Below are 25,314 nucleotides of genomic sequence, written 5' to 3'. Positions count from 1 at the left end.
TTCACTTAACACTCGAGCACTATTAATGAATTAATTTTTGGTATCATTGGTAATTTAGTATTGCTGGTTGCACTCTATTGCGCTTAATTTTCCACTATCAACACATGTATGCAGTACCTAGAAACTGTCATTTTTTGAGCTGCACAGAGAAGCACTATATATTGTTAATTTAAGATTCTGCTTCTCTTTTTTCACCTTCTTGTCACCACTTCTAGTTTTAGGAGCTGCACCTTAAGTTTTAACAATTTTTACTTTGTACATATATGCACTGTTTGCACAATAAGATTGATTATATTATTTCTTAATTTTGTATATCACATTGTTATTTTCTTTAGTCACTCACTCCATTAGATATTTCTAGCTAAAAGTGATCATCTTATAGTGTTATTATGGAGGAGAAGTACACCTCTATATTTTCCAAAAGAAATTCTAAATATGTAGATTATGATGCCATATTTTCAGGAGAAGAAGGTTTTATTAAAGGAAGGGATGTTGATTTTTTTTAGCTGAAGGTTTCTCAAAATTAGAAAAACTTCTCTCAATTGAGTCAAGGAAATTATGGGATATGATCACTCTGGAGAGATATCTCCAAAGTGAGCGGATCCCTAGAGGACTCAGGTTTGTAAAACTACCCACATTTGATTAAGAAGATCAGGTTTTCCTACAAGCCTGGAACCGAATTTTAGACAATTGTTCATTTGAACTTATGAGACTCATTGTAGTACACCATAAAAAAAAACTTTAAATAGAAATGACCTACAAGTAGAGGATCTAAAAGAAAAACTTGAACCTTATGAACATTTGGCTGAGTTTAAAACAAGGGACAAAGGCGTTCAGGCTAGGATAAATAAATTAGAAGAATCTGTGATTTGCACAAAACAAAACATTTTTAGAAGAGGCAAAGAGGATTACTTAAAGGATGAAGTTAGGAACTGGTCCAATAGTAATCCTGAGATTAGGGATAAGGATTCCAACAATAAAATAGAGACTAGTCATGTAATGAGGTCAAAACCTAAAAATACCCAAAGTAGTCCCAAAGGAGAAATACTAGATGAGAAGGTCTACGACACCAGACATGTTAGCCAGAATCCAACATACCATGAACCACGGAGAGAATTTAGACATTATGATCACAATCAGAATGATTACCCTCCTAGAGGTTTTTACCCGCTAAAAAGGAATGATCATTGGGGAGGGGTAATTTTAATTACCATAAGAAAAAGCTTTACGAAAATCGAAATTAACATATAGAGAATAGAACCCCACAATGGAATATGGATTACCATACGGGGGGGAATAAGAGATTTTACAAACCATCAAGAAAGGGCAAGTGGAGGGATTACACACCTGTTCCGATGAACTATTCTAAACCACAGGAAGTGCCAAAATATGTTGGAAACCAAGAAGGGAGAGTCAGATATTTCTCAGACTTTCCTTTTTTAGGGGAATGGGAGACCACGGAAAAGACAAAGGTGGTAGAGAAACCTATTTATCTGTGGCTCCATCCCAACAGATTTTCCCCCTTGAGATAGCTGTCTCTGGTGGCATCAACCCTAAAAAGAAAAAATGGAGAGGGACCAGAGGCGGGAGAAGGCAGAATAACAAAAAAGAAGATGAGGTAATACAGCCAAAAGGTATCTTCAATATTAGCAATGTGGAGTTAACTGAAGATCAGATTTCACTTTTAAACAAAGGACTACATTTTGCACCAGCCCAAGGACAGAATTCTTTTAAACTATTTGTGGATGCCCACAAATATTTGCGGAAACTGACTCTTAAACGCTATTTTTTTTTAAAACAAAATGCGGAAGAAATTTTTTTCATGAAAAAGAGAAGAAAGAAGAGATAGTTATTAGTGATAACCAGGTACTCTATCAACATTCGAGCCTAAAAACTTTTTTTCCGCTAATCACCAAAGATTTTGAAAATTTACCAAAGACTTGCAGTAAGAAAAAGTTTAATCTACTAAGTAAAAAGAACACCAAGCAATTCTGGATTTACAGTTCAATAAACAGCTTGTTATAAAACAAGCTGATAAGGGTGGAGGAATAGTGCCTCAATCGTATTTTAGGAGATACATCAACGTATAGAATATAGGAGGGCGATCCAACAATCAGCTTCCAAAAAGTTTTAGAGAAATTACTGGTTGAAGGAAAAAGTATAGGGATAATTAACGATAAAGAATATCAATATTTAAATAACAAGCATCCCAGACTCCCAATTTTTTACTTTATCCCAAAAATACACAAACATTTAGAGCGGCCCTCTGGCAGGCCAATAATATCGGAAACAAATTCTATAACCCAAAACCTGTCAGAATATATTAACTATTTCCTCCAGAAATATGTGGTAAAACTCCCTTCTTATTTAAGAGACACAACACAAGTTATAAATATATTTGATCACTTAGAATGGGAGGATGATTTTATGTTTGTAACATGCGATGTAAACATCGCTTTATAGAAGCATAAAACATGATAAAGGCTTAGGGGGCAACACTCAAATGCAATTGTTTGGCATTTGATATATATTTGTCTAGCTGCTGGTTTGTTGGGAGAGGAGATATCATTTATTTTTAAAAGTGCTGCTGGTTTAATTGTAAGATGCAATGTGGTGATTCTCAGATTAAGATTTCATGTTTTTATTTATGCATGTTTATGTAATCCTTTAACATTTATTTATTTGTATATATATAATATACCCACTGTATAAATGAATGGGTGAAGGGTTGGTATCGGTGCAGGGTGGGTTAACCCCTTAATTACTATAGCGGTTATTATCCGCTAAGGTGATTAAGGGTTAACTGGCCTTAGAAAGAAATTGCTATTTTTTTTGCCAACGGAGGACCTTTGATGACAGGACTGCCCATCTCATTGCCAGGGGGTAAGTAGTGTGTGTGTGTGTGTGTGTGTGTGTGGGGGGGGGGGGCGGGGGGTATTTATGTATTTTAACTATAGGACAGGTTTATTTTTTTTACATACAGGGTTGGTTTCTTAGGCCTGCGGGGACCTCTGGAGACCACCTGAGGTCTCCTCAGAGTTTCCACGGGTACCAGGCTGGCAAACTCACGGGGACAAAACAAATGCGGGGAAGAACCGGTGGCCCCATCTGTGGGGCACCGCGGACCCGTAGGAACCTCCCGAGGGCCACCAGACCCCTGTGGGAACCACCCGAGGCCCCTCAGACACCTGTGGGTCTGACCCGGGGCCCCCCAGACACCCACGGGCCTACCCGTGGAGACCCAATTGTGGCCCACGGTGACCCACGGCGCCTGGCGGGGACCACTCGTAGGCCTCCAGACCCTGTTTGAAACCTTGTTCTGGGCTACTGTGAGGGTTACGGACACCCATCAGGGCCACCGGGGACTCCCGTGGGCCTGGGGTATTAACCCTGTATGTAAAAGAATAAATCAGGTATTTATGGGGGGGCACAGGGGGTGGGTTATGTAGTGTTTATTTAATATAGTGATGTTTATTGTAGTTAACGGGGGTGGGGGAAATGGGTATTGTCCCCAAGCAAACTGGGTAGGACTCCTTGTGGGTAGTGGGTGGTTAGGCCTCATGGGGTGGGTAGTGGGGGAGGGTGTATAGGCCTCCCGATTGGTGGGTGAGGGTGAGTTAACCCCTTAATGACTATGGCGGTTAATGACCGCTAAGGTGATTAAGGGGTTAGGGGACATTACATTGGATATTTTGATTGGTTTGTATGCTTTGCAGTTTAGGAGGGGACATGGGCAGGATGTAGTTGAGGATGAAGACGGCCTTCATCGTGGGTGCCTGGAAAAGGTAAGTGTAATATGTATTTACTGTATTTATTGTTATTTATATGTATTTTAAATGGGAAAATGCATTATTATCCATATGTGGATAATAGTAATTTTGCCCATTACTGTATTGTATGTATTAGGGGGTGGAGGGTGTATTTAGTTAGAAATATTGTTTATTTTTTTGGAGGCACAACATTGGTACCGCAGGCCGGCGGGGAGCCCGGGACTCCCGCGGGGACTACCGTGGACAAACGCGGGGACCCCCGGACTCCCGTGGGGACCCCCACATGGTCAGCCGGGGACACACGCGGGACCCCTGAAAAAAGTCAGTTTCATAGCGCAAAGTGCCTGTTTGCGCAGCACTGTGAATCGCGGTCGGCGGAACTTCAGGTTCTAAGAGCACTTTACGTTCTTAAAATGACTTATCACAACTTAGTGCATAGCCCCCTTAGAAGCAATAAGGAGAGTACTAATAAAAGATGATTCACTTAAAAAAGAACAATTGGAGTTTTTGATTTCGGGGATTAATTACATCTTGAAAAATAACTACTTCTGGTTTAATGATTGTTTTTACCTACAGCTATGTGGCACGGCCATGGGGACCAGGTTCTCCATAAGTTATGCCAATCTATTCATGGGGGCCTTCGAAGAGGACCATGTTTGGAGGTGTGGCGTTCTTGGGGTGGGCCTGGTCCGGTGGCATCGCTACATAGACGTGATCTTTGTATGACGTGGCATCAAAGATGATGCCACAGAATTCATAAATAATCTGAATCAAAATGCTTGGAATCTGAATTTCACATACACTGTGGGTGAGAACAATATCCAATTTTTAGATTTAAATATATATGTTGAGGACAAGAAGGTTAAATGCAAAACACATTTCAAATCCATAGACTGCAATACTTGGGAAGAGATTTGACTCTGATCTTTTAGACAGTGCGATGAAGAGAGTCAGCAATTTAAAAAGAGAGGAGACTCTCATATCTAGCAATAAATCTAAAAGGAGTAAACTAGAAAAATGTCAGGACAATTGGATCCCGTTTATAACCCATTTTAATACCCAATCGGGGAAAATAAAAAAACATTCTAAACAAACACTGGAAGATTCTACAGCAGGATCCTTTGTTAGGAGAGTTTCTACCTCCAAGACCTCAGTTAATATTTTCTAGGGGTTCAAATCTAAAAGAAAAATTGGCACCAAGTGTCCTTAAAGGACATAATAGAAAGGACAGGACATAATAGAAAAAGAAGGTTCTAAAGATATGTGGCTGGAAACCTATCCAAAAGGTTTCTTTTCTTGTTTACATTGTAAGGCCTGCCCTAATGGGATCAATAGTCTATGGAGTTCAGCTCAAATGTAATGAAAGAGATATTTCCGATTAGACATTTGACAAACTGCAATAAAAGTTTTGTCATCTATCAATTGGAATGTTCTTGAGGCCGGACGACTAGATTATTAAAAATAAGAATTTTAGAACATCTATGTAATATTAGAATAGGGCTCAAAATACGTAACGTCTCGTTACATTTTAAACTTTATCACCAGTCAAACCCGGGGTGTGTACTCTTCAAGGCCATAGACTTTGTCTCTAAAGATTGGAGAGGAGGTGATAGGGAAAATGATCTATCCAGAAGAGAGACCCTCTGGATTTACCGGCTTAAGACCTTGAAGCTCATCATCCAGCCAAACATCTGCAGGAAGTCTGTATTGCTGTACAGGACCAATTTCAAAAGACTTTATTGACTAACACGATCCTGCCTTATGTTTACAGAAGAAGGTTGCTTGGCAACCAATATACAGAAGGAGGTGTCTGAAGGCGCACGACGAGGACGCCATACGTGATGACATCATGAAGCAAGGAGGTCTTCTCTTCGGAAGCAGGACCGCATTGGGAAGCACAGCGAAAAAAGAAAATACCATGATGACGTCACGCTCTCGCGAGAGCGCCGGTAGGAGCAGCTATTGGAGGGGGGATGGAAGAATAAGGAGCCTGAAGGATGTCAACACCAGAACAATCGTGAGCAATGCGACGGAGCTGGGTTATGATGAGCTTATGGACTAATATGGGACACCTGGTTATAGGGCTATAAGATGGTTTTGTTTGGGACATTGAACTTTATGCCATTCTGCTTTTGATAAAGGCCATGTATGGCCGAAACGTCACGTCATTCTATTGGCAATAAATAGTGTATTTAAAATATGTGGCGCACTGTTCTTTATACCTTCCCAAGGCATCCCCCTTCTATTGGCCCTACTTGGGACCAGGAGGTTCTCAAATCAGGGCTAAGTCCATATTAAACCCATCTCTGCCCTCGGACATCGACCATGGGGTCAAAATCCACCAAAATGTAACCCTATTTCTTTCAGCAAGGCTGTCAACCTCTCTATTACGTATACCTGCCATATCCTGACTTTTACCATATTCATGTCAGGTATTCTTTCCTGCTTCCATAGGGCTGCACGCAACATCTTGCTATGTTTGTTTTTAAAGATGAACGTTAAATTAATAAAGCTGTGGCTTTTATCACCATTTTCATATACTACTGTCTGGTCTCATTATTTATTCTAAGTTTTAAGGGCACATGCGTCCTGTGCAGGACAAACTTATAACCGGTATTCTTTCTTTACAAAATATGGGAATTAAACTAGTATGCTTTCAGAATGCTTTAAAAGGTCGCAATATACAAAAAATATGTATTATATAGAAGAAACTGATGTCTACTTTTCCATTTAGATTTACTGTAGAACACTAGCAAGCAGTGCTGTGCTCCTCTATATTGTGCACTATAGTTTTTCCATGTTCTATTATATTTCAGTGCAGAATATCAATTGTAAACACAAACTCAATTATTGAAGAAAAAAAATGATGGGGTCATTTTGCTGTCATATGTTTAAAAGGGATTTCCTGGCCAACACTGGATGCTTATTTGTAAATCTATTTTCTATTTCATTGCAGGAAGTCCGAGCAATGTTCTCCAAAAGGCAGAAGTCCCTCTAATTTCAAATGAGGAATGCCAAGCGAACTATCAACATCATAATATTACTAATCAGGTGTTGTGTGCTGGATATAAACATGGCCAAATAGATGCATGTAAAGTAAGTGGATGACTAGTTTATAATTATATATGTACAAATCTGTAGTACTTGCAAAGAATAAACTCAATTCTAGCCTGTAAGCCTGACAACTGGTACTATTTATGTATAGGGACATTCTTTACACATTTTAAAGTGCTCTTTAATTGCATGTTGGTTGTCTCTTAATTTATAGTATTTAAGTTTCTCTGTGAATTTAAGTTTATTTTTGTTATATATTACATTTGCTGTATAGTATTTGTTATCAGCCCAGCCCAACACATTTACAAATTGTTTTTTGCATATGCAAATGAATCTATATGGCTGGTATATGTAATTGTTACATAGTTAGGTAACCCTGTTTTCCCCACCCAATCTCACATAGGGCCTCTCTCTGGGAAACTCGCTCTAGTTACATGGCATAGTGTGGTGCAAACCTGCTGGTAACAGGGGGCCCTTGGTCTCCCGCATGGTGGTATAGGGGAATAACAAGACAGGTTTCTGAGGTCTTGCCCGAATAGTACTCACAGGTGCAGCGCCTCCATCTCGTGCAGCCCCCAGGTGTATGGGGAGACGTCTCTGCAGAAGAATCTCTTCCCCCTCCTCCCAATAGACTTCACTCTCAGACAGGAGGTATAATAAAACTCAGACTTCTTTATTGGTCTCTGTATTCAGCAGCAGCAGTTGATATCAGTTGAAGGGTGTCCACCCTCAGGAGGTCCCTGGATCCACTCCCAGCCAAAGGGCACCAAGAGTGGTCCTTGCTCTTCCCTTAAGAGGATAAGAGGTAATGGTTTCCCACCGCTCCCCTAAGAGAGGGCCTCAAACTGCCAGAGGCCTGACAGCTTAGTTTGGGAAAACCAGCCTCTATCACGGTAGAGGCAGACTGGCTAAATACAGGAAGTACAGTGCATTAAGTACAGATCCAGTTAGCACCACCCCTGTGCCTCTAATTGGACACAAGGCCTGATGACAGTACATTCTCTGACTCACTGCACTGCAAGGAATGGGGAAACCCATGATTACTCCTGGCAACCTACCCTTACTAGGCTTTACTGCCAGGAGGTGAGCAGACCTATAGCCCAAAAACCAATCAGGGCTACAGTTATGTAACACCTTCTCTCTATCCCTAAGGGAAACAGCGTTAATTACGGTCACTGGTGCTACCTGTTAGACTTACAGAAGGCCTGAGCCTCCACTCCTGGGGAGCCTGTGGTGACAGTGTGCTTGCTCTCTCTCTGGTTCAGCGCCTCCACCTTTGAGGATCCCGCATAGCAGGATAGCTCTTCATAGGAACACGTATTCATTTATGGTATACCCCAATAATACAATACAACAGGATTATATAATAACTATTTTACTGTGGTTCCAAAGTAGGGCCAAATAATACCCACAGTCACAATAGCAACAATAGTGACAATAATAACAATAGGAATGGCCCTGGGGTAGCTAGCCACAATAATACCTAGGGTGCTTGGGCAGCTATAGCCTGGTGTCTGGCAAGCAACCCTTCCCAATGTGTGTATGAGGGCAGTGCTACCCTCCCCCTTGCGGTGGTGCACCTGTACCTTCCTGGTTAAGTCCCTAACCAGGGAATACTTCCAGACGTAGAAGGATCACCGGCAGGGTCCCACGCCGCGGGGTCTCCAACAGCAGCCCCTCACGCTTCACATCCGGATGCTGCACAGTGACACTGGAGGAACTCCTCTCCAGCTCTGGTCCTGCTCTGCGGCAATCACTCAATACAGGGAGATCCTTAACTGTATGCCCGGCCCTATACACCACTAAGGTGAGGGGACTACATGGGGCCCATGGGTGGATGTCTCTGGCCTAGTCCATGAGTTTGACTGGCTCACACCTTGCAGACTCTGCAGCAACTGGCAAAGTCACCTCTGTCCCGCGGAGGAAATCCTGCTTCTCAGGACATCTTTTCTCTGTTACTCTATCTGGTTTGGGTGTACCAAGATGGCTGCCACATATGAGTCCCATATCCCGATTTGGGTGCACCAAGATGGCTGATGCAACTGCACTGTTTCTCCCAGCCAGTGAGCTGATCTCCCCCCAGGAGGTAAGAAGAGAGACCCCTGCTACTCTCCCCCTGGTGAAGACTTCAACGTCCCTTCATGAGAAACCAACATTAACACACAGTTCTATTATGGAAAATGCAATAGCATAACATACAACATAATTTAATAACACAGGTACTTAAACTACATTAAATACTTCAGTGAGTATCTTCATTATGGACACAAGCTAGCTCCAAGACGACTGCTGAGATTCATAATAGGGTGCCCCAATGAATCATAAGCCACCCTCATTGGAGGGTGACTCATTCTTTGACCCCAACGAATGTCTTGAATGATCACTTCGGATTCTTCCTCCACATCTTCTTGGTCGGAGAGGCTTCCAGTGGCTTGAGGCCCTGGCCCTCTCATAGTGTGTGATTGTCTGTCTGAATAGTCTCTTTTTGGGGTGAAACTTGGGCTTTTTTGGATCAAGAGGCTGACTTGTTGTTTAGCCACTGGGGATGACTCTTGCTTGACAGGACTATTACCCAACTCTTCATCTGTGATTGGAAAATCTTCCTCCACTGAAGCCTGGGTTTCTTCATCTGTGAGATCTTGGATCCCACTGGCGTCTTCCTGCTCCATTTGTGGCATCATAGCTGACTGATCAATCTCATTATCAGCGTCCACCTGCGGAATGTGTAGCAAATGGTTCCGATGCCATACATTTAACCTACTGTACCTTCAGCATCCTTGATACGGTAGATGGGGAGGCCAGGCATCTGTGACTCAACTTCAAAGGGGGCATCTCTCCATCAGTCAGCCAACTTATGTTTCCCTGGTACTCCCAGGTTCTGTAGGAGTACATTGTGCCCATGCTGATGTTCCCGATAGCGCACTTTGCAATCATATCGCCTTTTGTTGTTCTGATTCAGTTTGGCGGTGGCTTCTTCTGCCAACTGATACACCCTATGAAGGTTATCTTTTAGTTGTTGTACATACTGATAATGGGTCATATTGGGTACTCCATCGATGGACACTCTCAGGCGAATATCCACAGGTAATCTGGCTTCTCTGCCGAACATCATGAAGTATGGAGAGTACCCAGTGGGCTCATTCCTAGTGCAGTTTTATGCATGCACCAAGTGTTCCACATGTTTACTCCATCTGGCCTTTTCAGAGTCCCACATGGTACCTAGCATATCAAGCAAGGTCAGATTGAACCGTTCCGGTAGGGCATCTCCTTCAGAATGGTAAGGGGTCATATGTGACTTCTCAATGTTGAGTAGTTTCAGCAGCTCTTGAGTCTGCTTTCAAAGTCACTCCCCTGAACTGAGTGCATTCGGTTGGGTAGCCCGTAGTGGATGAAGTATTTCTCCCATAATACCTTAGCCACCGTGAGGGCCTTTTGATCTTTGGTGGGGAAGGCTTGGGCATATCGGGTGCAGTCGTCAGTTATCACAAGCACATTTACAATACCCCTGGAATCTGTTCAATACACAGAAAGTCCAAACATATTATGTCCTTAGGACCAGAACTCTTCAGGTGGCCCATTGGGGCTGCCCTTGTAGGCAGTGCTTTATGCTACACTACCGACACACTTTATTAAAGTGTGGCCGGTACTGCAAGCCGGGAGATTTCCCGGCTTGCTAGTGGCCGCCCCTCGGCGTGCCGCGCGCCATAGACGCGCGGTCACGCGTCTTCGGGAGCCTGCGCCCCCTGCACGCACGTCCAGGGCTCCCCGAGGGAGCCCTGGTGTCCCGCGATCGCGGGACGGCGGCAGGGGGTTCCGGGGGACCCGGCGGACCCGGCAGCGGTAGGGAGAGCGCCCCGATCGGAGGGCGCTCTTCCGCTGCTTCGGCGCGCGCCCGTCACCCTCGGGCGCGCACCAGGCTACTGCTGCGGCCAAGAACGGGCAAATGCTCGAATAAACTTGACCGCAGCAGTAAATACATCACAAGCATCTTCGGTAATGATGTTCCACTGATTCCCTCATTTTGGGCCAGAAGAATCGGTTTCGTAGGAATCCGAAGGTCTTGTTCACTCCCAAGTGCCCGTGGTCATCATGCAGGGACCTTAGGACCATATACTGCAGTTTCCTTGGCAGAACTAGCTGTCTTCTATATGGATGGTTGTGATAAGGAACCACTCGATAAAGTACGCAATTGTCTATTTGAAACTTATCCCATTGTCGAATGAGGATAGCAACCGTGTCTACGGGGGCACGCTTCACTAAGGAGGGATTCTGGGTTTGTATGGCCCGGCTTATACTGTAGTTCTAGCCACCGAGTCAGACTTCTGAGCATGGACGAGGTCTTTCCAACTCATTACAGTGGCTTGAGTGATGGACATGGCCTCAGGACAGCAGTACACAGCAGGGAGTGCTCCTGATTGAAACCCAGGGAGTCTGCCACTCGAAGTTCAGAGAAGGCTATGTTTCCCTCTAGTATAGAAGCTGTGGAACACATAGCCTGAATCCCGGGACCAGGGATCTCTTCCCACACTCCATCGTCAGGTACTGGGCTCTGCCCTGGTCTTATGGACAGAGTGTCGGCTCCCACGTTCAGGGGGCCCGGCTTGTACTTTAGGGTGAAGTTGAAGTTGGATAGCGTGGCCAACCATCTGTGGCCGGTGTCAGAATGTAGGTAAGCGGATTGTTGTCCGTTCTTACCTCGAAGTATACCCCATAGAGGTAGTCGTTCAGCTTGTCTACAATGGCCCACTTTAAGACGAGATACTCCAGGTTATGTACCGGATAATTCCTCTCGCTCAGAGTTAGGCTGCGACTCACGTAGGTGACAGACCAAAGCCCCGTAAGGTACTTCTGATGGAGTACCGCTCCCAGTTCATTGATGCTGGCATCCACGTGCGACACGGTTGATCCAGGTCAGCATAGGCCAAAACGGAGCTTCAGTAAGCCTTTTCTTCAGTTTCAAAAAGGCCTCCTCACAGGCAGGGGTTTATTTCTCACCAAACGGTGTTCTTGGACTCACAGCCTTCTGAAGAGGGTCCTCAGGATAGATCTTCAGCAAGTCATTCAAAACTTTGGCAATACATTTATATTCTTCCACAAATCTCCGATAGTAGCCACAGAATTCTAGGAATGAGCAGAGCTCCATCACATTCTCAGACCGGGGCCAGTTCACCACCGCTTCCATCTTGGTAGGGTCAGTTGCCACTCCGTCTGCGGAAACAATATGACCCACATAGGTGGCGGAGGTCCGACAGAATTTGCACTTGTTTTGGGACAACCTCAATCTTTCCTTCTGCAATTGGTTCAGGACCTTCAGAAGGTGCTCCTCATGTTCCTCCAGTGTCCGACATAAGACGATAATGTCATCCAGGTAGACCAGACACTCTCTTGGGTTCATATCCCTGATGGTCTTCTCCATCAACCAATGGAACATAGTGGGTGCTCCACAAATGCATTGAGGCATCTGGGTGAACTGATAGAATCCTAATGGGCAGACAAACGCAGTTTTCTCTTGGTCGTCTGGGCTCATAGGGACTTGATAGTACCCCGAACGCAGATCCAGGACACTGAACCACTGACAGCTGGACAGGGTGCTGAGGATCTCTTCGATTCGAGGTAGCGTATATTGATCAGGAACCGTGCCGCGATTCAGGGTACGATAATCCACACATACAGTAGGTGCACAGAACCATTCTTCTTCCGCACTACCACTTTGGGTGATGCGTAGGGGCTACGGGACTCATTCACGATGCCAGCGTTCTCCATCTCATTCAGAATGTCCCTAACATCGTCCACATCTCTCAGAGCTATACGCCTGGACCTTTCACGGAAGGGGGTTACATCACTCAACCGAGTGTATAATACGGGTAAATCTGACGATTGACTCACCAGGCGCTCAGAAATAACGTGAAACTGCTCATTGGTATGATAGCTGTTATCGCTGTGAGTTGGGACTTAGGCAGTGGTACACCCCAGTAAATAAAGAATATAATGCATGAATGGTAGCTTTTCCAGCAACAGGCTCCCTAAGAGCACCATATAGTTGTAATGAAAAGACTCACGTGACTGAAACTGGGGTGATCGGTTCCGTGCCTGTAACGTCCTCCAACGATATAAATTCTCCTGCTCACCGAACTTTCCTTGGAGCTGTATAGTTGTAAGGTGAGGTGAGTCACCACAGCTTCACGAGCAGCCGAAGGTCTCTTCACCGCCAACCCTGCATCCGCTCCATCGCGGTGGGTGGTCACCTGACCGGCGGCAAAAGCGGAACTTCCGGGTCTGTTCTCAGGAGAGAAGGAGTGCTTGTCGCAGCTCAGCGTGCAGGCGATGATAGATAGCACTGTGAGAAATCCTCCCGAGGATTTCTCACAGTGCATCACTCAACCGAATGGTGTGTTGAGGGATCCTGCTACAACCCACATTCATTTCACTGGTGGAGAATACTTATTTGTGCGCCGCCAGTTTGTCACTAAACCACTTCTTCCACACTGGTGGTAAAGCCAATTCTCAGAAGTCGAATAATTATTATAATAATCGTAATTAAGATGAGCTTCCTGCACCGAAGCAGCGTTTACATGAACTAGGGGTTCTACGTGAGTGACAGGATATATTCGGCCTAGTACTTGGGAGACATCAAACCGAACAGGGTGAGGCGACATATTTTGTATGGATATTGTAAATCGCAGAGGAAGCATAGATTTCCACTCCATCTGTGGCACCAACTTCCATCCTCTTATCTTGTCTTCTGGCATGGTTTCCAGGGAGAAGTACCAGTCTCTCTCATCATGAGCAGGGTAGGTGGGCCTAGCCCTCACATGTCTCACTCCACCTGGCGGAATCTCTGTCACCCCCTTCTCGAGGTTGAAGGACTGTCCAAACCGTTCTTGAGCAGAAATTCTGTAGCACTTTTCCTTGAAGGCCGGCTGAATCTTCAGAGAAGACAATGGCAATTCCACAGCATCTTTAATGAATGCCCTGATCAAGGATTGTACTACATCAGCATTGGTTCCTAATATGGAGGAATTCGGATGTTCCCTTGGTTCAGGACACACCAATGCTTCTATTTCCATGGGATGAGTCATATTCGTGTTGACTTGCGGTATATCCATCCTCGCACAGATCACTCCATCTATGTGGTAGTCTTGACTACTGAGGCCCCATAATACTATTTTCTCCACCGACTGCAGAGACGGATGCTGGAGGGAATATAATACAGTAGAAGGACTGGTAGACAATTGTTACTTGAGAGCCGGTGTCCAGCAGAGCAAAGACATATATCCCCTCGATTAGTACCCGTACTATGGCCGTAGGGCCCACTCAACTATAGGCCTCCAGCGACAGTTCCTTTTCATGGTTAGTTGAAGGGTTGCTTTCTGGCAGCCAGCCGCTCCACTGGGTGCGTGATGTATGTCAGGGCAGTTGGGGTGGGAGTTGTCATCTGACGCCAGTCCCTCACTAGGTGACCTTCTTTATTGCAGGTATAACAGCACATACCTATGGCTGCGCCTGGGCTGGGTTTAGGCACTGGGCTCCGGGGCGCCTTGGAGGCGTATGTAGGAGTCTCCTGAGGCTAGCTATCTTCAGAATCCTTCGTCTTGTTAGGCTTCTGGGACGGGGTTCCCTTATTCTCTCCCTTGCGAGAATTCTTAGGTTTCTTGGGAGTGTGTAGCCGTGCATGATCCTCATGCCCTTTCACCTGGCTCAATTACCCCTCAAAAGTAGGAAGACTCCCTTGTAGGAGAGAACACCAGAACATTAGAGCTATAGGATGGGTAAGAATCGATCCCCTCAGGTATTGATTGCGGCAAAATTCATCCACGTTCGAGGCTGAAATAATTTTTGTGGGAGCGTAGAGCCCACAATGCTAACTGAATGCGGTGTAGAAATGCAGACAGTTCTTCTCCTTCTTCGTGTTGAAGGCCATATAATCTAATCCAAAATTCACTTTCGTCTTCCTCCAGGGAATAGGCTTGTGTTAAGAAGTCAACTAACATCTGCGCTGTTATGTCCACATTCTGCTCCCTGTGCATTCTTACCATCGTTGAGGCTGGGGGCTTTAGGCATTCCACTATCCGCGGTCTCTTGACAGCTTCAGAGATGGACCACTCATCTAGTACTTGTAAGGTATGGTCCTTCCACTCCTCAAATGCTTCTTCCCCCGCGGGCATTGGCGACACCCCAGGAAAGGCCTTTAAATTACGCTAGTGATGTATTAGGTTTCCAGCCAGCTGCTATATCACTTCAGTGAGTATCTGTCTCCAGACAGCTGTGGGAACTGCGGCTGCTTCGACCAGCCTTCGGCTGCAGACGGACTCGGAGCTAGCCTCATTCCGGCTGGGACTATGCCCTCGAGGGCATTTCTGAGGTAGGGCCAGGGCTGGGATTCTCCATTTTGACTGTCAGTTTGGAGTATTTGAGGAGACACCCACCGGGCAGGGCTCCAGGGAAATGCAGGATCTGAGGGCCATCTTCCTCAGTCAGGTCATCACCACCTGTAATTAGTAGTGTACTCCATAGAGAGACAGGGTCCCATTCTCGGACTACGAGGTGGGCTCCAGATAACACTGGGAACAACCTCAAGGCTACACACAAGCTATATGTGGCCGGGAGATACATGGCAGTCCAGGGCCCACTGATGGACACTCTACCTGGATGGTAAGGACATGGTTCTTTACTTAATTTTGTTCTTTACTTTAGATCGGGCAACCCAGGTCTGAATCTCAGAAGCGCCTCCAAATGTAACACCCTTTCCCTACCACTAAGGGAAACAGCGGTAATTACGGTCACTGGTGCTACCTTTTAGACTTACAGAAGGCCTGAGCCTCCGCTCCTGGGGAGCCTGGGGTGATGGTATGTTCTCTCTCTGGTGCAGCGCCTCCACCTATGAGGATCCCGCATTGCAGGATGACTCCTCATAGGAACACGTATAGATTTATGGTATACCACAATAATGCAATACAACAGATTATATAATAACTCTTTTACTGTGGTCCCACAGTAGGCCAGCTAATACCCACAGTCACAATAGCAACAATAACAACAATGATAATAAAAATATGAACAGCCCTGGGGTAGCTAGCCCCAATAATACCTAGGGTGCTTGGGCACCTATACACCGGTGTCCGGCAAACAACCCTTCCCAATGTGTGTATGAGGGCAGCGCTACCCTCCCCTTGCGGTGGTGCACGTGTACCTTAATGGTTAAGTCTCTAACCAGGGAATACTTCCGGATGGAAAATGATCAGCGGCAGGGTCCCACGCCACGGGATCTCCGACAGCAGCCCCTCATGCCTCATGTCTGGATGCTGTATGGTGACACTACCTACTGGAGGAACTCCTCTCCGGCTCTGGTCATGCTCTGTGGCAATCACTCACTACATGGAGATCCTTAACTGTATGGCTGGCCATACAGTACACACTTCACTAAGGTGAGGGGACTACTTGGGGCCTAGGGGTGGATCTCTCTGGCCTAGTCCAGGAGCTTGACTGGCTCCCCGGACACTACCTCGCAGGCTCCGGATCAACTGGCAAATTCACCTCTGTCCCACAGAGGAAATCCTTCTTCTCAGGACATCCTCTCTCTTTCTCTATCCTGTGTGGCTGTACCAAGATGGCCATCTCACCATTTACATAGGAGTCCCATAGCCCGTTTTGGGTGTACCAAGATGGCAGACGCAACTGCACTGTTTCTCACAGCCATGGAGCTGATCTCCCTCATGAGGTAAGAAGGGGGACCCCTGCTACAGTTACATACAGTAATGGATGAGGTTGAAAACAGACACATGTCCATCAAGGTCCACCTATGTTAAATTTAGATGATAGATTCTTATCCTATTTAAGATACAACTGGTAAGCATTTAGAAAAACAATGTGTTGTAACCAGTTTTTATTTTTGGACTAACTAAACCAAGACTCACCTGTTTAAGTACTAAAATGATCGTTTGATATATGAGAAGCAAAAAGTAACAGTCTTATATTATGATTAGCGCTATGTGCATGGATTGAGTTATATAAATAAAGATATACATACAGTAAGTATATGATTTTCATGTTTACACGCGTAATCTTATGCACAGAGAAACTGGTTCTAAATATGTGCCAACAGAGAAAAAAAGTATACATTATCCGACTATGCCATGCAGAGCTATACATAGTCACCTGCAAACAAGTTAAGGAAAAGAATCACTATTGTTACCTAAATGGCAACCCTTTGAATCCTTGCACATCAGACAATGTGATCCCCAGTGTGGATTAAATCCCCCACATACTGTGCACGAATAGGTTATTAGGACTATTGCCCCATGATGCTGGTTTCCCAGTAGAAGTAATAAGGCAAATCATCACAACCTAAAGTATCATAACCAAACAAAAAATGTATCCTCAATGGATAAGGTGATATAACAAAGAGTAAATGCTGCACACCACAATATGATAAAGAGTGATACAATTACCGGTGCTCCCATCAATGTTCGATCGGCTGCATCCAATCCACGGCATACAAAAAGGAATGAAGATGGGGCACACGGATTTCCAAAATAAAGAGATTTATTAAAGCATACACCAAAAATAAAGAGATTTATTAAAGCATACACAACGTTTCGACCCTAAGGTCTTTGTCAAGTGTAAAAAGTGGCTTAATGAACAGAACACCAATGAATCTTTAAATAACACCCATCAATACCCACAGTGCTTCCTGTTCTAATTGTTCATCTTAAACACGTGTGGAACTGCCTACTCATCATCCATTGACATAATTAAGACTTCTCCTCCCTTCCCTTCATAATTATACATGCAGCAATAAAAGTCATATCATCAATGAGTCACGTAACCCTAATACTCCATCATTTTAGCTTCTGGCAAGCATTGCATATTATTAACAGTGTTCCCGTATATTCATACTGACCGCAAAAATTCATCCGGCTAGCATCTATGCTATCGTCGCTCCGTTGATGTCATCAGTCAATGGCTCCTCCTCCTTGTATCCTGTAACCCTCGGCAACGAAACCACCGCCCGTGGTCTTGCCTCCTGGGTAATGTCACTCTGTTTATTTATTTATAAAATATTTTACCAGGAAGTAATACATTGAGAGTTACCTCTCGTTTTCAAGTATGTCCTGGGCATAGTTACTATGACAAATAATACATGGTTACAAATACAGTTACATAAATGAACAGGGTATACATTATATACAATACATTGCATGCAGAGTTAGAGAAGATGTATATTATAGGCTAATGTAACTGTTACAGACCAGATTAAAATGTGAGACAGCCTTAGTTTTGAAAGAACTTAAACTGGTGGTGTATGTGAGAGTCTCCGGTAGGTTGTTCCAGTTTTGGCGTGCACGGTAAGAGAAGGAGGAGCGGCTGGATACTTTGTTGAGCCTTGGGACATCATCAGTCGGCGAATCCAACTACTCCTTGTAACCCTTAGCAACGAAACCACCGTCCGTGGTCTTGCCTCCTGGGTAGGGGAGGAATTGGTAACCGTGGTCACAGCACTCCACACAACCAACGCTTGGAAAAATATAAAAAACTTTATTTAAACTCCACAGTGAGCATACACAGCACCACTCTGACGCATTTCGTCTATAGAAAGACTTTTTCAAAGACTCTGAAAAAGTCTTTCTATAGACGAAACGCGTCAGAGTGGTGCTATGTATGCTCACTGTGGAGTTTAAATAAAGTTTTTTATATTTTTCCAAGCGTTGGTTGTGTGGAGTGCTGTGACCACGGTTACCAATTCCTCCCCTTCACACGTCATATCCGGATAGGAGCACGCCGATACCACGAGGAGCAGAGATGGCCACCGGAGCGTTCTTACAGCAGCATTGCAGAACGGGTGTCGTGAGTACATAACGATTACATGCAGATATGTTTTTGGCAGAGGTGAGGCTACTTGGTACCGTACTGTGACTTACCTTGGGGTCTTTTCTTTGAAGAGGCTCCGCTGTATTTCTAACGGATTAACCAGCCCACTGCTAGTACTATCACTGCCTTTCATCAACAAAAAACTGTTTGGCTTATATATAAGTGGTGTCAGCTCCAAGTTCTATGGGATGATTGCAGATCCTACAGTGTCTGTGGTTTCGGAGACTCGGTACTCAACGGGTTAATACCCAATTGCTTTTGCCTCCTGGGTAATGTCGCTCCGTTCATGTCATCAATCGGCGTATCCAACTCCTCCTTGTCTATTAGCAACTGGCAAACAGCCATTGAGTGCCTCTCTTGCTTGTTGTTACTCCGATATCATCGTGAGATGGTTGCTCCTCCTCATGTTTAACCCCTAAATGGCGGGTTGAGTGTAGCTTGTAACTAATGCCATGTCCAGATAAGCTTGCAATAGGGATGTGATGGTGACTATTTGTTCGAGGTTCATGCATGAAAAAGAGGGGGGAGAAATGTGTAAGCACAACAATAAAACAGAAAAATACCCCAGATATGAAAACCATAGTGATCAGTGTAAATATAAAATTAAAAATGGAGATATGATTGTCCAAAGGTAATTTACTAGATATTAAGCATAAAAGGAGAAACGGAGCAAACAGTAGTAAAAGCATTATCTCTCTTCAATAAAACTATTTAAAGATAAATAATCGTTGAGCCCATATGGTTGAACTGTATTCAATGTATACTGTATGTCCAATAAGCCTCTCGTTGTAGCAGTAGGGTATCCGTTTCTTTCCCCCCTCTTGCTATCTTAACATGTTCTATACCCATAATTTGCAAAGAAGATGTAGTATAGTTGAAATCTGCTCAAAGTTTTATGAGAACAGTGTCCTCTGCATGTAATCCGATCTTGCTCTTATGCTCTATAAAACGTGTTTTTAACATTCTTGTGCTTTTCCCCACATAACACAGTCCGCAGGGACATTTGATCATATACTGCTGCGGCCAGCTTTATTGCTGCATTTGCCCGTCTTGTCCCGCGGCTTTTTTCGGGCTGGCGCCAAACTTGGCCGCCTGCCAGCCCCATCTTCCCCTCCCCTTCACCTCGCAACCCCCTGGCTGCGCTCCACAACGGTACAACGCACACAACGCTGGATGATCGCATACCCCCCCTTTCCTCACCTTACCTTAAGCCCCCTTTGGGGATGCCTGGCGTCTTCGGGAATGCCTGGCATCTTCGGGGATGCCTGGCGCGTGTGACCGGCGCCCGGCTGACGCGCGGCATGCGGCGGGACAAAAAAAACCAGTCGCGTCTGCCGCAACATTGCGGTGGCGGCCGCATTAGAATAAAAGCGGCCACCAGTGTATATGATATTACATGTGGTGCATAAAATGCGATCCTTAATCATATATTTTTTCCCACTACGAGGGTGGTAAAATTTATCCCCCAAGATCAGGCTATTACATACACTGCAATTGTGACATTTGTAACAGCCAGCTTTGGGTTGTGCCATGATATGTGGTGTTTTATAGTGCATCAGATTATCTGCCTTTATGAGAACCTCCTTAATGTTCTCTCCCCTTTTGTAAGCAAAACGGGGGAATTCCTTACAAACATTGTTAAGACTCATCAGTCTGCAAAATTCTCCAGTGTTTTTTGATGATATTCTTAACAAAACCACTGGCAGTTGTAAATTTGCTCACAAATGTCATCCTAGGTTGTTCTGATGAAATCAATGTTTCTCTTGGTGTAGTGTTGAATGCATCAACAACATCTGCTCTTGTATGCCCATGTTCAACAAACCTCTCTTCAATATCCAATAAAGCTTCTTTAATTTATAATCTCTATCTATGATACGAGTAGCTCTGATTTGGGAGAATGGTAACATGTGTTTAAGACGTTTGGGGGGAAAGCTAGTACCGTGTAGAGTGGAGTTCCTGTCAGTGGGTTTTCTGTATAAATCAGTGTGTAAAACCCCATTATCAATGGTCAGTAATACATCCAAATAAGAAATTTGGTGATTGCTCCAGCTTTTAGTGAAGCGAATGGTAGTATCTAATCCTTCAAGATAATCAAAGAATCTTATCAATTCATCTGAGGTTCCAAAGAAAAAACTAATCATCTATATATCTGCAATAAAATAGTACAGTATGTTATCAAAAAATTTAGTAGGATAGATATATTTCTCCTCAAAATCACACATATAACAATTTGCGTATGATGGTGCCATACTGCTACCCATCGCAGTCCCTGCTGTCTGCAAATAAAAACTATTCTCAAATTTTAAATAATTTTTATAAAGAATAACATGTAGAAGCAGCATTAAATAATCGATTGGTGGGTCAGCTATGAGTGAAGATGTGAGATTGTGACGGATGACATTGAGACCCTCCTCATGTGGAATAACGTATATAAATTGGAAACATCCATTGTAACCATTATGATTGAAGTCCCTACAATAGGGACTGATCTAACCTTTGTAAGAAAATCAAATGTGTCACGAATATATGACCTACACTTTGTAACCATTGGCTGTTAGAAAGTATCAAGATATATTGATAATGGCTGACTAATGGAACAAATAGCAGAGATTATGGGTCTCCCAGGGGGATTTAACAAACCCTTATGGATTTTTGGTAAAAGGTATAATACCAGCCTTCTCGGACTTTTCATAGTGAGAAAATTGACCGTATCCTCATTAATCCAAAGGTTATTCTGTCCCAGTTGTAGGATTCTCTTAATCTCTGTTTGATATCTTAGTGTTGGATCATAGTACAATTTCACAGTGTATGCTTTAACAAATCTCTTTATTTTGGAAATCCGTGTGCTCCGTTTTCATTCCTTCCTCTATGGATAAGACCATGTGTGGCCTCAAAGGATCATCCATAAAACAAATTCTGGTTATTTTCATGTGTGCACTCAAAACTGTAACAAAACCTACACAATCCGTGAAATAGACTCACGTCTATTATGTTCCTGGGAGCCATGGTGAATGCACAACTTACAGAAAATATACAAATCGGTTGTTCTGGGAGTGTAAATTTATGAAAAAGTTAAATATTTGTCTACACTTCTACTTTAAGTCTCCCCCTACCCACACAACATATACTACTGAATTGTTCTCAACAGTTTTCAGAAATGCTTAAAAAAGATTAAAATCAGACATCTTTGTCTTTTTGCCACAGGGTGATTCTGGTGGCCCATTAACCTGTAATATTGACAAGACATGGTATATATTTGGCGTTACAAGTTGGGGAGAGGGCTGTGCTCGCCCTGGGAAGCCGGGAGTTTACACAAAAGTGTCTGAATTCACAGACTGGATTCTTGAAAATACAAAAGTGTAAGATATCACTTTTTTCTTTACAATTTATGACTGGAATGACATATGTTAATTCTGGTGTCCTTTATTTTAATGTCACATCTTTGTATTATCTTTTTCAGAACTCAAAAATAAGCATCTGTGTTCCAGAAAAAAAGCTTCACCTATAAAGGAATATTCAGATTTCTTCATTTAGGCCAGTAATATATGAAATCAAATGTGTGTGGTTCACAACATGTTACTATTACTTTCTCCTCATTTTCTTGTTCTGTTTCATTTTCTTATCTTGCATACTCTTCTCATTTTTTAAATGACCCTTTATTTTTATTATCCTACTGTAGCAATGATGGGAAACAAATAAAACAATATATCTGATACACCACATTGATTCTCATAAATTCAGCAATGTTGTCTCATAGTATAATAATCTGTACAAATGACTGTAAGAGATGTCTGCAGATGTATGCTAATGGAGACTGATTTTGGTGAGATTAAAACATGGCTTTATTGAGCCTGTTCCTTTAAACAATGCACAGCATGCAAAAAACAAAATAAACTAGCAACAAACACCTACCCTGTGTAAGGGCTAACTTACTTCCCCAGTCCCTCTCTACAAGATTGGGAGGAAAAGCCCCTTACTAGCCTACCACTCCAAAGTCTCAAGCGGTACTTTAAGCAGGTGACCCTTCAGGTCAGTGGTATCCGGGTGTCTTGATCTCAGCACAGCCTTTTTACTCAAGACTCTCTCCTCGTGTCCGCAGCATTGTGTGCTAAGGAAATCTCCCTGTCTGTTTCTCACATGAGGCTTTTTCTTAGAGCTCTGATTAGCTAGGTGGAGCCTGGTTAATTGCCTGGCTGCAATTAACCAGTGCCCTGCTGGATTCCTCAGTGTATTTAGGGACAGCTTAAACAGGGATTAGGCCCTGTTACAATGACCTTACAGCACAAAATACATGAGTATACAACCAGTTTTACAGAACTATGAGTAATATTGTGGAAATAGTGTACAATACACTGGGGTACAGTAGATAAGTTGTGTTAACACCAGTCAGGACTCCAATTAGCTCATATCAAGGAAAGAGTTCAGTAAGTTTCTTTTGAAGCAAATACGAGAAACTTGTGCATGCACCCTGAATCATTAGCCCCAAATATCAGTCCAAACACCAGTTTTTTTCTCTGAACCACTGTTGTCAACTGGACTAGATAAAAACACACTGATAAAGAATATGACAGACATATTCCAGACAGCCAGATGAGGGAGATTTGTGCGTTATGGAACAACAATGGGCATTTCAGCAGAAACAAATAGGAAATTCTATCAAAATCTACTTGTGGCAATAAAAATACTCACGGTTGCCATGATAACATGACGGCAAATGACGCAGCGGGTCACGTGACATCACACGACCCCGCAGCGTCATTTGACGCCGCGCGTGGTAAGGGGGACACACAACAACGGAGGAGAGCAGGCAGGGGGGTGCAAAAAAAGTTTGCGCATCCCTGATCTAAGTTGATGCCTCGATACTGTAATTGTTAACATATATCTTCAAAGCTCACTAACGCAGTGTTAAGTGCTATTATCATCCATTAACTATAACACCTATTAGTGCTAATGATATGCAAAAGAAATGCCCTCTAACAAAGTCGATCCACAGAGCTCCGTTATAGTCTATATTTCAGGGTCTGGCTGCGTCTGAGTTAGCTGTAGACTTTCCAATAGGGCCGATCTGACTATGCCCTAAAGTTCCTATCTGGGGAACCCCTTTTGGGCCTAGGCTTCCTCGTATCTGAACAAATAGATTCACCATGACTATTGCTGAGGACGCTATCTGGGTAGGATATTTTCCCTAACTATAAAACAACAAACGCTGGCAGATCTATCTTAGTACACATATCTATATACAGAAACATATTTACATTAATAACAGTGAGGTCCCTCCAACTGTCACTCCCCGGAACCTAATTCTAGAACCTCTGGACTGGCTATATATACCATGGTAGTGATGTCACTGGTCACTAAGCATATTGTGGGAGTGACTGCTTTCCTGCCAAGTCACCAGAGTCACTCTACACCATGTGAGGGGAGAGGGATGTTACTCTGTGTGAGCCCACACAGTTAACCTCATACAGCCGCTAACCTCATAACCAAATAGTAGTCCTTATGTTAGTTACTAAACACAGAAAAAAACTGGAGGAATTGCTAGCCAAAACAGGATAAGAAAATGTGATATGAGGCAAAGCAGTTACTGAGAAAACAAGAAAGAAATTAAGCAATCCCATGGTGCAAGAACATAAATTGAATATAAAGAGCTTTGCAAGGTGATTTGCAAGCATCTAACTGAAGATGTACAGTAAGGGACTATAACTGTGATATGATGAAACTGAAGAAGACTATCGAAGATAACACAAGTTTAAAGAAAATAAATAGTGACTTAGGATAAAACTAATTATTGCACTAATACAAGACGATGGATCAAAAATTACAAGAAATTGTATAAGAACACAGGGCATAATCCAATCTATTTCCAATCACTTACAAATTTGTACGAAGATACAGTTTATAATCAGCTGCAACAGACCCTGGCCTTTCCCCAGCCTAGAGAACAAGCCGATTTTGCAGAGGATATAACACAATGGACCACATTCAAGTTGTACCAGATGAGTTTCCTTAAGTAATGAATAGAATCTACCACTAAATTTAGGATTCATAGATTATGAAAAAGCATTTGATTTGTGAACACCTCAGCTGTTTAAAATGCATTAAGAACACACATTGTTGAATAAGCATACATTGATATTAAAAGGAACACTTACCAGAATGCCAGATCAATCATCTTCATACATGAAGATACAAGCAAGATCAGGATCAGCAAAGGAATGTGACATTGAGACACCATGTCACCAAAGCTCATAACAGCAACACAAAGAATTGTTCAAGACACTAAAGTGGGAAGAAAAAGGAATCAAAATCAAAATCAACAGTGAATATTTGAGACAGCCAGGCTGTATACACGAGAACATAGCACCATATTGATGACTTGTCCTAGTCACCAACTTTATACATTTGTATGATCATCAGAGCTTATACAGCACTGAAAACACGATCACAGTTACTGATAGTGTTGTTCGATTTTAAAACCCATAATTTTATATTAATTTGATGACATTAAAAGATTTTTAACTAATTCATTTTAGTGATTGAGTGCTCTGAAACTAGGTTTCCTTTTCTCGTGTATATGTCTAGTTGTACCTAGTGAGCACCTCCCTTTCAATATTGAACTGTA

At 43.4% G+C, this 25,314-nt stretch overlaps 1 protein-coding gene across 1 annotated transcript in view; it reads left to right on the top strand.

Moving 5' to 3' along the window:
• The window catches only part of KLKB1 (kallikrein B1), an 86,263-nt gene extending 63,851 nt beyond the window's left edge, over positions 1-22,412 (top strand). Inside the window, exons 14-16 of the mRNA XM_075610120.1 lie at positions 6,727-6,866; positions 21,897-22,051; positions 22,153-22,412. Coding sequence (XP_075466235.1) covers positions 6,727-6,866; positions 21,897-22,051; positions 22,153-22,165 — 308 coding nt within the window. The 3' untranslated portion in view covers positions 22,166-22,412. The remainder of the gene's footprint in view (positions 1-6,726; positions 6,867-21,896; positions 22,052-22,152) is intronic.
• Positions 22,413-25,314: the final 2,902 nt, after the last annotated feature.

This window comes from Ascaphus truei, chromosome 1 (genome assembly GCF_040206685.1).
Source record: "Ascaphus truei isolate aAscTru1 chromosome 1, aAscTru1.hap1, whole genome shotgun sequence".
In the NCBI taxonomy this organism is placed as follows: domain Eukaryota; kingdom Metazoa; phylum Chordata; class Amphibia; order Anura; family Ascaphidae; genus Ascaphus; species Ascaphus truei.
The sequence above is the reverse complement of the archived record's forward strand: the minus strand, read 5'-3'. Positions and strand labels throughout refer to the sequence as shown.